The sequence below is a fragment of the Macrosteles quadrilineatus genome, unplaced genomic scaffold (genome assembly GCF_028750875.1).
Source record: "Macrosteles quadrilineatus isolate MER2022 unplaced genomic scaffold, UCM_ALF_1.0 Scaffold_1__1_contigs__length_201487025, whole genome shotgun sequence".
Lineage (NCBI taxonomy): Eukaryota > Metazoa > Arthropoda > Insecta > Hemiptera > Cicadellidae > Macrosteles > Macrosteles quadrilineatus.
Window position 1 is genome coordinate 9,191,184 of NW_026542594.1, and position 12,243 is coordinate 9,203,426.

Genomic DNA, 12,243 nt, shown 5'->3' on the forward strand with positions numbered 1-12,243 from the left:
CGTGACTTTTAGTTATATAAGTTTCATAGTTTTAACTTTGTTTAATTTCATTATCGTGATCATATTTACGCTTATACACTTGCATTCAGATCACATTGCGTTTTACACCACCCGTGCTGTAATGAGCTTACTGGCAACCGGGTCCAGTTTCAATGCCGCGGCTTAATACCATCCATGTGTAAGCCCCCATGTCACGTAACAGTTAGTTGCTGGATTGGTGACTTACTAAGTTCAACACAAATCACGTGCTTGGCGGTCGACCTATACACAAAACGCTAACATTACCACAAATGTAAACCTCATTTCACGTCTTACTCATATTTTAATCTAGTTTAAACATACCCTACCCGTTTTCATTTATTTTATTTGTTATTTAGTTATTTGGAGAATCCATTGGAATCTTCACTCTTTAGTATGGTCCAAAGAAAGCAATAGTTTTTTTTAATATTTCGATGATTCACTTAAGAGTATAGAAGAATTATCTTTTCGTAAAATTCATATTTGTACGTTGTAATAACTCTTTTGGTAAACTGGTTATATGGTGTTGGAGTGGAACCCTTAAGTAATGTAATAGTTATGAAAGTTCTAGAGTTTACTTGGTAGCACAAAAGGTATATTAGTGATAGTTATACACAAATAAAACAGTGTAGAACAAATAAATAATTTATTTTACATTCAAATATAAAACGTTCAGAATTCATCAAACGTAATAATAATAACAAATATACATTTGCAGAACTAACACCTTACCTAACACATTGCGTTGGGTAACACCAAACATTAATCTAAACCTAGTAGTGACGAAATTAATAGAAATGTCTGTTTCTCCGAATATTTTGTAAAGGGGAGGCGCCCTGAAGAGTTAGATTGGAAACTGTATAAAGGGAATAAACTGTTGAATTTTTTTTTTCGTTAAAAGAAAAGTTGCGAAAAGTTTGTAAGATACCCGAACGATGAGAAATTGCACAACCGGTATTCTTTAGATAATATTTTTGTTAACATTTTATGTATGTTTTTATCAATGAACATTATGAGTTGTAGAAAATATTGTACTCCATTTATCATGGTTAGTTTGACACCTGTATTTTGTTGTTATCATTGTTTTATAAATCATCCATTATAATATGAATAACGTATAACATGCCGAAAGCTGCCACGTTTTAAATGTAACGATAGTGTAGAGAGACATGTTCTCGTATTGTTTTATTATTTTGTAATTTTAGTTGGCTTTTAGCATTAGAGGTATCATTTTATAATCCACCCACACAAATACGTCACATGGGAATTTAATATATATATTAATAAAAAAGTAAGATACCAACATTCTTAAATACGTATCAATAAGTTATCTTGGTATTGGTAAAAGTAACCCGAATAAATATATACTAAAACTTAAATCTTCCATCATAATTAACAATTTTTATTTAGCAGTTATTTTTCTCATTGTTCGATTTCTTTTTAAAATATTAACACGACAGATAAGTAATGAAATGTAATTGACATAAAGTGCACTCACAGAGTACAAATATAGCACTCAACTGTACAAAAAAACATATAAAAAGTATCAACAAAACAACGTAATCCTAACCTAATCTAAACTTGGCTATCGTATTGCTCTGTGTGTCCTCTAATAGTGTAGTCTTTGGTTCTCGACATAAATGTTTGTTTGTACATCGAATTAATACACTTACAAATACTTATAACGTGTTGATAAGATTTTGTTGTGTAGATTGGAATTGACAAGAAAGTTAAGCCAGACTGCAGTTTGTTTTAATCGGATTACTAACATTGTGTTTTAAAAAGCTGCAAAACGTTACAGTTTGCATTTTATAGGTAGATATAAAAGCCTTAAACATAAATTTTAATGGCTAAGCAATGGGATTTTTCGTGACTTTTTTATTAATAAAAATAATTTGTGGTGATTTCTTTGACCTACTGACTTGATTTTTGTTGTTTTGGTTTTTACTTCACTTAGTAGTGAACCGTATTTTCATAGTTTATTGTCATCTTATATAGTGTGATTGAACAGTCTCAGAACGGTGCAATATTGTTTTTACCGTTATTGATCAAGTAATATGACTTAGTATATCAATAATAGCCATAAATGTCTACTACTTTAAGCTATTATACATTGTTTAACCCTTAAAGGGGACGGCCCACGAAGAGTCACGCAAAATTCTTAAGGTATCAAATTAAAGGTCTTAGTTAGTACAAACTTTGACTATTAATACAACTAGACATTCCATCCCCATGTTAAATTTGTAGCCAGTTTTTTTTTTTACCAAAATCGTTGTAGTTGATGTGAGCCACCAACAAAAATATTCATTGAATTTGCAAAGCTATTATACGCTACCTCCAGGGTATAGCCCACTAGTAGTCGGAAGAAAATCGTAAACGTATGCATAGGTCGATATGCACATCAAATTAAAGGTATTTATTAGTAGAATACAATGCTGCAAATTTGAGCCCAAAACAATAAAATGGCTGCCGTACAAAAATTCAAAATGCCATACATACTAAAGAAATATTTAAACAGCTGCCATTTTTGACTTAGTATACAGTTTGAATTCGGGCTTGCGGTAATGTATTCTACTAACTAAGACCTTTAATTTGATACCAAACTTGACCTATGCAGCTATTTAAGAATTTTGTCTAACTCCTCGTGGGCTGTTCCCTTTAAAGAATAAAAACGTGATAATGCTGGCTTAAAAGAATAGGCATTTGTGACTATTATTGAAATACCAAGTCTCATTAATTTATCTATAATTGTAACAAATAAATTACACCGTTCCGGACTTTTCAATCATACTGTATTTATAATATATCTAACGATATTCTTTTCATTTTTGAAATTGTGTTATACTTTAATTAATAATTTACAATAACAAATTATTACAAAAGAGTTATTTGATTTTGAAATGCAAACACTGTTTTAGAACAAACTTTTGTTGTAGAGTTTTAGTAAACAACTTTATGTATGTTTATTACTTTTCAATACTTTTAATTGTATACTAATACTATGAATAGTTATAGCTAAAAAGTGTTACGAATCAATAATTAAGCCAACAAACATCACACATACGTGTTGTTCCGTGATGCTCCTGCTAGTTTGTTTTGTTTTCTTCATACCCTGACAGTATTGACGAAAGGTTTATCATCACTGGCTGGGGATCTGGCAGTCTTTTACAACGGTTTCAATGTCAATCCAACATTAGGTTCACTACGCGACGACCACTAAACAATGTCTAGGTCAACAGCAAACAGTTAACAGCAATACACAACGTCCTTAAATTGTTAAATACTAATTTAAAAGACAATAATACGCTTGTAAGTTAAAACAAAGATTGGAGTTGATTTTTCCCTTAATTGTACTTTTTTAAATATGGATGTTACAGTTATATTCATTCAACGAAATGCATGTACAACGTTAAGTCAAAACGAAATAAATACATCAAAATAGTATTTATTTTAAACAATGAACGTCGACCAACATTATTTAACCAAGTCAGTTATAAATCAATTTTAACTTTTAATCTCATTAATGTAACACTTACTTACACATATAAATGTATATTAACATATTATCTATGCTCTTCACATATCACAGAAAAATGGTAACAAAATTTTATAAATGGTCAAGTAGCAATGTTTCATTAAATTGAACATGTATAAGTTATTTAGTTTGTTATGCTTAAAAAAGGAAATCTTTAGCTTTTTCAAATGGTGATTATATTAAATGTTAAATATAATTTGTTTCCGTGATCAATTTTTATTTCCCAAGGGTATTATAACAATTTTTCATACCAATTTTATGGTTTTTATCTTAGAAAAATATATCTTATTTTGGAAAACTATGCCTATGGAAGTAAATGATTGTCGGTCTGCCTGCTGAGAGTGGCGGTAAGACATCTCTTGTTCCTGTAAACATATACATTGTTGATATATTTACTTTTAAATTAACGATCAATCCAAATTTTGTCGTTTGTGAGGTATTTAATATAAATCCAACTCAACTCCAAAACATTGAAAAGTGAACTCACTTTTAAAATTATTTAAATTATCAACCATATATCTAGGGCTTCTTATATAACAAATATAAAAGTGAGAGCGTGAATAAACCCCCTTTATATAACAATAAAAAAGTCAATAAAAAAGTAAATGTATCAATGTATACCATAATGGCCTTGAGTAAGCCTATAACCACAAAAAAATCGTAAAAAGAATAAATTTTTATGATATAGAGTATAGTTTATATTATAATATCCTAGCCCTCGCAATATACTTACATTCATAGCAAATAAGTAGTATGTGATTATAGCTTGGAAACGATAGTAGGAACAAAATGAAAGTCACGATCATCAAGTAAAACTTAGCTTACTTTAGTATTACTAAAATAGTTTAATATTTTAAAATAAGTGTGTGTTACTTAATTTTTTTTTATTCCAATTGATCTCTATTATGTATTCCTTTATTGACCAATACAATTTTTTTAAGACGTATCATATTATATACTCAGCAAATTATTTTATTCTTGTCCATGGAGCATGCTAGAACCCAATGAACTACGGAGCGAATACAGACTATTATTCTACAGCCAACAGTTAAAATCCTTTTGCATACACAAATTAATAAGAGAGCGTTGCGATTTAGCATGTCGTATAAGTAAGTAAAATGTATGATAAAATGTAAAATGTTTAGTAAATAAGTATTTAGACGGTAAGCTGGATCTTACGTTTCAACGGTTTAGATGACGGCCTCAGACAGCACACGAGTTTCGGCCTCCGAGTTGTTCTTGGAAGGAAAGGAGCGAGTGGGATCGTCAGGAGTGTTGATGCGCACCATGGACGAGTTGTTGAGGAAATGTATCTCTGCAGACGAAGACACGTTGCTGTTCATGATGGGGCGACTCCCGCGCGTCACACTGGACTGGGGCTGGAACCTCTGTCGTGAATGTCTCCTGCAGCAGGACAGGTTTGGCAATATTATAAACAACAAACATAACATAGGTAATTTAGACAATTTGTATTAACATTAATTTGACTTATACTCTCGAGTAAAATGTGATCATTTTAAAATGACTTTCAATGGTTGTTACAATTGTAGATATCATAGCAACTGTTATGCTCACAAGGTATTGTTTCTTTATTCTTGCAAATTAACTTGAGAATGTTGGATCCAACTCTTAAGGGACACTTCAGTGATAAAGTTAGAAGAATATCATTTTGTATCTTGCATGATAAACCTATAGTATGGGTGAAAGAATACAAAACTCTTAGAGGAAGTAACTCGTGTCTTTATGGGTACATTTTACACTATAGCTCTAAAATTACCGACAGTTTGTTCTTAAATAAATCGTCAGGTTTTACATATTTTTATTGGCCTTCATACTGCACAAATACTGATGAAAACTACATCAATAGAAAGAAAACAACATTAATATACCCCTACAAGAGTTTGATGTGCCGTTCATTAGCCATTGCATAATTCTCTAATCGATGTTTTAAATTGGCTGATTCACCGGCAAGTGTCGATATTTTTAGCACTGTTCAAGTAATTAGATGACCACTATTTTGACGTTTCAGCAGAATTCAATTTTTGTTAAAATGACGATAACCCCTTAAGATGATTTAATGTTTTGGAGGATTTCCTCTAAAACGCCGATAAAAATGAAGCTGCAAATGTATTAAAGCTAAACTTCAGCCCATGATTGAATACACAAAATGTATTCTCTTGAAATGAAATAACTTTGCTTGTTATGTTCTTTTTGTGCCTGATTACGTTTCACGTTCTTTGATCTAGGTTACACGTAATCAACAGGAAACACTTAATACTTTATCAATGAATAGTTACAAGTAAGATACGTGTGCACAAAGTATTGTTAATGAGTTACTTGATGCAAGGTTTCTAATCAGCAATAAATTTTTAGCACAGTTATTCATACTAAAAGCATTCGAAAAAATATGTTTCAATAACATTAACAACTTATTGTTCTATATAAGATTTTATATTTTACCTAATCTGTAAAAGGTATTTATTCATTTATCATGTCCTTGAAATGCTAGGATATTTTTATTTATTATTAATAAATAAGTCAAACTACCTCGAAGGGAAGACAAGTAGAACATGGTAACAGCAAGACTGCAGAGTTTTCTTGAACGCAACTCGAAACTCGCGGTTGAAGTAAGCGTAGATCAACGGGTTGAGTGCAGAGTTGAAGTAGCCAACCCAGAACACTGCAGCAACCACTGCATGAGGACAGTAGCAGGGCGGTCCACACAGTGTTGTTATCAGGTACCTAAACATGAACAAATATGTCCACTGATAACGTGAATGTAAAAGAAAATAAGCCAATTTGTAACACATGATTAATACAAATATTGTATGCGTAACACAGTAAAAATTTAAAAAGTATATTGGAGGTACTACGAAGAGGTCGCTATTTTTAAATTAATATACCAGACTTATCAAATAAATACACTCTTGAAACTTTGTCGTTACAAAAAAAATTCCCCCGAGTGTTTTAAATACTGAACTATTTTAAATACTAAATTTACAAAATACAATGGGGGAACAACCAAATTACAACCACAATCAGCAAATAAATGTTGATGAAAACCCTAATGGGCATTGAGATTTTTGAGTATGAATTCCGATTATATACTCGTATACAACATTTTTTTCTCTTCTCTAACCACTCAATCACTATATTTTTTCCATTTTTATTTACTTAAGTAACAAAGTAAACTATCAAAGATATAACTTGGAAGGGCTTGGAAAATAAATTATTTCAATAAAAAATTGTTATTTTGATATTTATCAGTTTTGTTTAGATTGGTTGGAATCAAGTTGAATTTGATGGCTCAAGTTTACATATTATGTTCGTTGTTCCCTAAGTATCAAGTGTGAAGCTTCTTCTAAGCGTCTAGTGTGCTAATTCAAAATAGCAAACACTTAGTAGTACACAATATGTCTTCAAAACGTTACGATTTATAGTTTAGGTGAGTCGGAGGCTCAGTCGGTAGAGTCACGGACTTCAGGACCAGAGCAGCGATGTCGTAAGTTCGGATCCTGGTCAATGCAACTACTTTTTATTAGCACAGTTTACCGTTGTACTGAAACCATTGGCTCACGCGTGATGCAAATCATATTAATGTTCCTATTCATATTTACCTAAACTAACTAACTTGAACTTTACTATGACGCTCTATGAAATTGATAATTTGGTGCTATATTGTAAATACAGTATGGATCTTGGTGCAGTGCGGCTGTCGTAAGTGAGGTGATTACTAATGTGTATGGCGTGTAGCACAACACAAAATCCTACAACATTACACTACACAGATTTTAGCTTAATACTTTAAACTACACTCTAGTATGTTGGTAATATATGTGGTACTAGTATGTAAGTACTGTATAGAATGTGGTGCAGTGCTGCTATCGTGTGTGAGGTGATTACTAATGTCTATGGCGTGTAGCACAACACCAAATCCTACATTACACTACACAGATTTTAACTTAATACTTTAAACTACACTCTAGTATGTTGGTAATATATGTGGTACTAGTATGTAAGTACTGTATAGAATGTGGTGCAGTGCTCCTATCGTGTGTGAGGTGATTACTAATGTGTATGGCGTGTAGCACAACACAAAATCCTACAACATTACACTACACAGATTTTAGCTTAATACTTTAAACTACACTCTAGTATGTTGGTAATATATGTGGTACTAGTATGTAAGTACTGTATAGAATGTGGTGCAGTGCTGCTATCGTGTGTGAGGTGATTACTAATGTCTATGGCGTGTAGCACAACACCAAATCCTACATTACACTACACAGATTTTAACTTAATACTTTAAACTACACTCTAGTATGTTGGTAATATATGTGGTACTAGTATGTAAGTACTGTATAGAATGTGGTGCAGTGCTCCTATCGTGTGTGAGGTGATTACTAATGTGTATGGCGTGTAGCACAAGACCAAATCCTACATTACACTACACAGATTTTAACTTAATACTTTAAACTACACTCTAGTATGTTGGTAATATATGTGGTACTAGTATGTAAGTACTGTATAGAGTGTGGTGCAGTGCTGCTATCGTGTGTGAGGTGATTACTAATGTGTATGGCGTGTAGCACAACACCAAATCCTACAACATTACACTACACAGATTTTAACTTAATACTTTAAACGACACTCTAGTACGTTGATAATATATGTGGTACTAGTATGTAAGTACTGTATAGAATGTGGTGCAGTGCTGCTATCGTGTGTGAGGTGATTACTAATGTGTATGGCGTGTAGCACAAGACCAAATCCTACAACATTACACTACACAGATTTTAACTTAATACTTTAAACTACACTCTAGTATGTTGGTAATATATGTGGTACTAGTATGTAAGTACTCTATAGAGTGTGATGCAGTGCTGCTATCGTGTGTGAGGTGATTACTAATGTGTATGGCGTGTAGCACAAGACCAAATCCTACAACATTACACTACACAGATTTTAACTTAATACTTTAAACGACACTCTAGTATGTTGGTAATATATGTGGTACTAGTATGTAAGTACTCTATAGAGTGTGGTGCAGTGCTGCTATCGTGTGTGAGGTGATTACTAATGTGTATGGCGTGTAGCACAAGACCAAATCCTACAACATTACACTACACAGATTTTAACTTAATACTTTAAACGACACTCTAGTATGTTGGTAATATATGTGGTACTAGTATGTAAGTACTCTATAGAGTGTGGTGCAGTGCTGCTATCGTGTGTGAGGTGATTACTAATGTGTATGGCGTGTAGCACAACACCAAATCCTACAACATTACACTACACAGATTTTAACTTACTTTAAACTACACTCTAGTATGTGATTATGTGGTACTAGTATGTAAGTACTGTATAGAGTGTGGTGCAGTGCTGCTATTGTGTGTGAGGTGATTACTAATGTGTATGGCGTGTAGCACAACACCAAATCCTACAACATTACACTACACAGATTTTAACTTACTTTAAACTACACTCTAGTATGTGATTATGTGGTACTAGTATGTAAGTACTGTATAGAGTGTGGTGCAGTGCTGCTATCGTGTGTGAGGGGATTACTAATGTGTATGGCGTGTAGCACAACACCAAATCCTACAACATTACACTACACAGATTTTAACTTACTTTAAACTACACTCTAGTATGTGATTATGTGGTACTAGTATGTAAGTACTGTATAGAGTGTGGTGCAGTGCTGCTATCGTGTGTGAGGTGATTACTAATGTGTATGGCGTGTAGCACAACACCAAATCCTACAACATTACACTACACAGATTTTAACTTATAACTCTAAACTACGCCTTAAAAATGAAAAAAGATATATAGTAACTTATGTGACAGTTCCTAACAGTTTATGTGATGGTGTTGTTTGATTGCATTTCACCCCTTTTTGTACAATCAAATGTTTCTATTTTAAATTATATTATTACGTTAAGGTATGCAAATCTTGAGTCGGTTTGATTGAACTCTTTTATATTACATTTGTATGTACTTATGTATGAAACAACATTATATGCCGGCTAGATAGGATATTTTGTCGATGTACTTCTCATAAAACATTTTGAGACTTATATTTCGTTAAGGTCAAAAATGTATGTATTAAATTTAATATTTCAGTTAAGCCTTGTTGAATGATTGTTGTGGACAAGACTACTTGTTGACTTGGTTGTTGTGTTTAGTTCATCATCATGCAAACATATATTCTAGGAAGGATTTGTACTCGATTTATATTAATAGCAACAGGGAATTTGATATATTTCACTATTTTAGTCACAATTTTTGTTTAGATACAACAATTTTTCTTTAGTCAACTTGTTAGTTCAATGATGAAATTGCTTTTCTATAGTTAGTTTTATTTATTGTTCTGACCATAGGAAGAACGGCAGCCAGCAGGCTAAGAAGGCCGACATGATGATGCCAAGTGTCCGAGCTGCCTTGCGCTCTCTCTTCATCTTGCTGCTGCTGGCGCTACCCTGTGACGAAGGCTCTGCAGGCAGACCACTCGTGCTGATACCGTTGATCTGCAGATGTTTGTTTAGTAGAGCTGTTGCTACTTTGCTCCTATTCACAGTAAAAACATTTTTTTATTATCACGCAAATAATGGCTAGGGTTGAATTTAACAGTTGTTTCATTTCCTTAATTTTTGCATCTAGCTTCTAATTATAGGCTACTTCCGGAAGTATTCCATTAAAGGAAGGTATTACAAGTTTTGTAGGCGTTTTCTTGCGTTTTTCTGTGAACTTAGTACAACGAGCCACGGGGGGTAATTGGATAATTAGAGTTAAATATATATTTCTTTTTCAATTTCAAAAGTCCTAATCGGTTTATATTATTACACTACGGTAGGTTGTTTGTTTGTTTCGGATCTGTTTCCCTTAAAAATAAGTAGGGGTTCAAACGTAAGTAGGTCTACACATTTAGGTAAGTTGATCTTTTCAGATATAGTTACAGTATTTTTAAACACGTAAGGCCTACGCCGTACTTGGTTGCCTATGAAATTTAAACTCCTTACCCGAATAAGTAGTAAAATGAGAGTTTTATTTTCTCAAATGAACAATGGGCGAGTAGAACCGCGCTATTATATTTTGCGTCTTTTTCCCGTTAGAATAACGGGTGTAAGCAACTCGTATTCGGTTATGTACAAAGTACTTGTTCTTAAACAGCAAGCAAGAATGTAATATCGGTTTTCAAATGAAACAGTTTATTCTATGAATAAACATCGCTTTTAGTAAAACAGGCTGTCATGATTTTAATACTATCTTATAGTGCGTTAAACGTTTGAAAATAGTTAATCCTCTCATATCTCTCATGTTTATTTTTTAAATAAAAAAGTAAATGGAGCTGAAAATAAGTTGAGTTTTAAAATACTAAAAGGTTATGCCAAGCCGAAATTAGCATACCAGGCAAACATGTATCCGAGTAAGTACACCCCTCCTCTCCTACTTGAGTGTTGAGTGTAGCATCGATCGCAATTTATTACACTCTAACTTAAATTAATCAGGGTAAATGTAGTTTTATTTACAAACCTGTCAATAAGTCTTAGTCTCTGACACAGCTACAAACAGAGGTCAAGTAGAAAGTAAAAGCTTCCTATCCAACGGGGTCAAAGTGAATTCGATTTGCAATTTTGTTAGTGTGATTAAAATAATAATGTATACGTAACAGCGGATGATCGTGTTAAAATATTATTCATGCAACAACACATAGGCTAATAGACCAATAACGATTTTCAATAGAGCATGGATTTTAAATTTTCAAACCTTAAGTATCACTGGATATGTTTACAGTTCCTAAACAGCAAAGCAACCGTTCCACAAACATTTCACTGGGATTGATTTTGTATTTGAAGAGGTTTGTTTCGAGAGAGAGATAGAGAGAGAGAGAGAGAGAGAGAGAGAGAGAGAGAGAGAGAGAGAGAGAGAGAGAGAGAGAGAGAGAGAGAGAGAGAGAGAGAGAGAGAGAGAGAGAGAGAGAGAGAGAGAGAGAGAAAGCTTTTCAATGCCATACTTCCGCTGGTTGAGGAACGCAGTATTTTCCACTCTAAGTTATTCATGCAACGTTTAGGGAAAGTAAGCTTTCAGGTGCTCATAATCCACCCCGTCCTACCTCTGTTTCTGAAACAATCAACCCTACAACCCCTTCTCCCACACTCAGACGAGCGGTACTCACAACGTAATGTCTGGTTTACGTGAACAATATCATAACTTTTATACTTGCTCTCAGCTTTAAAGGATTTCATTATCATGGCTATACAACTTTATCGAAGGGATAATGATTATATAAGTAAAATTTTTTTTCAGTTTCATATACTTAAAAAACTAAAAAAAAAAATTAAATAAATAAATTTAAAATAATAGCTCACAAAGTGTAATGAAACTAGTACATTTCTTTATTTCAAAAATACGATTTTACAAATGAGATTATGTAGTGTTATTTAATCAGTAGCCTTAAAGCAAAGTTTATAATTGTGTAGGCCTATATACGTTTATAAGTGTAAAATCTACTACAAATTATAAACTTCAGACTTTAAAGTGGTACTTTTAATAATCTGTAAAAGCTATTAATTGGAAAGTAAATGAATGAAAAACAATAGCTTGTCGCCTAAGTCAATGGTTGCGTACCACTTTAAAAATTTTAATATGGATTAAGTTTTAAAAAACAAAATGTATTAAATGATTTC

The 12,243-nt window shown here is 32.8% G+C and overlaps 1 protein-coding gene across 3 annotated transcripts in view; it reads right to left on the reverse strand.

Moving 5' to 3' along the window:
- Positions 1-645: 645 nt before the first annotated feature.
- LOC129002891 (octopamine receptor beta-1R-like) overlaps positions 646-12,243 on the reverse strand; it is an 89,612-nt gene continuing 78,014 nt past the window's right edge. For 2 of the 3 annotated variants that reach the window (XM_054431014.1, XM_054431006.1), the window contains 4 exons: positions 9,932-10,123; positions 6,101-6,295; positions 4,733-4,957; positions 646-3,918 (listed from right to left, as the gene is read on the reverse strand). In XM_054431014.1, coding sequence (XP_054286989.1) covers positions 4,744-4,957; positions 6,101-6,295; positions 9,932-10,123 — 601 coding nt within the window. In that variant the 3' untranslated portion in view covers positions 646-3,918; positions 4,733-4,743. Of the gene's footprint in view, positions 3,919-4,732; positions 4,958-6,096; positions 6,296-9,931; positions 10,124-12,243 lie in introns of those variants that run through there. The other variant, XM_054431022.1, reaches the window with a different exon arrangement.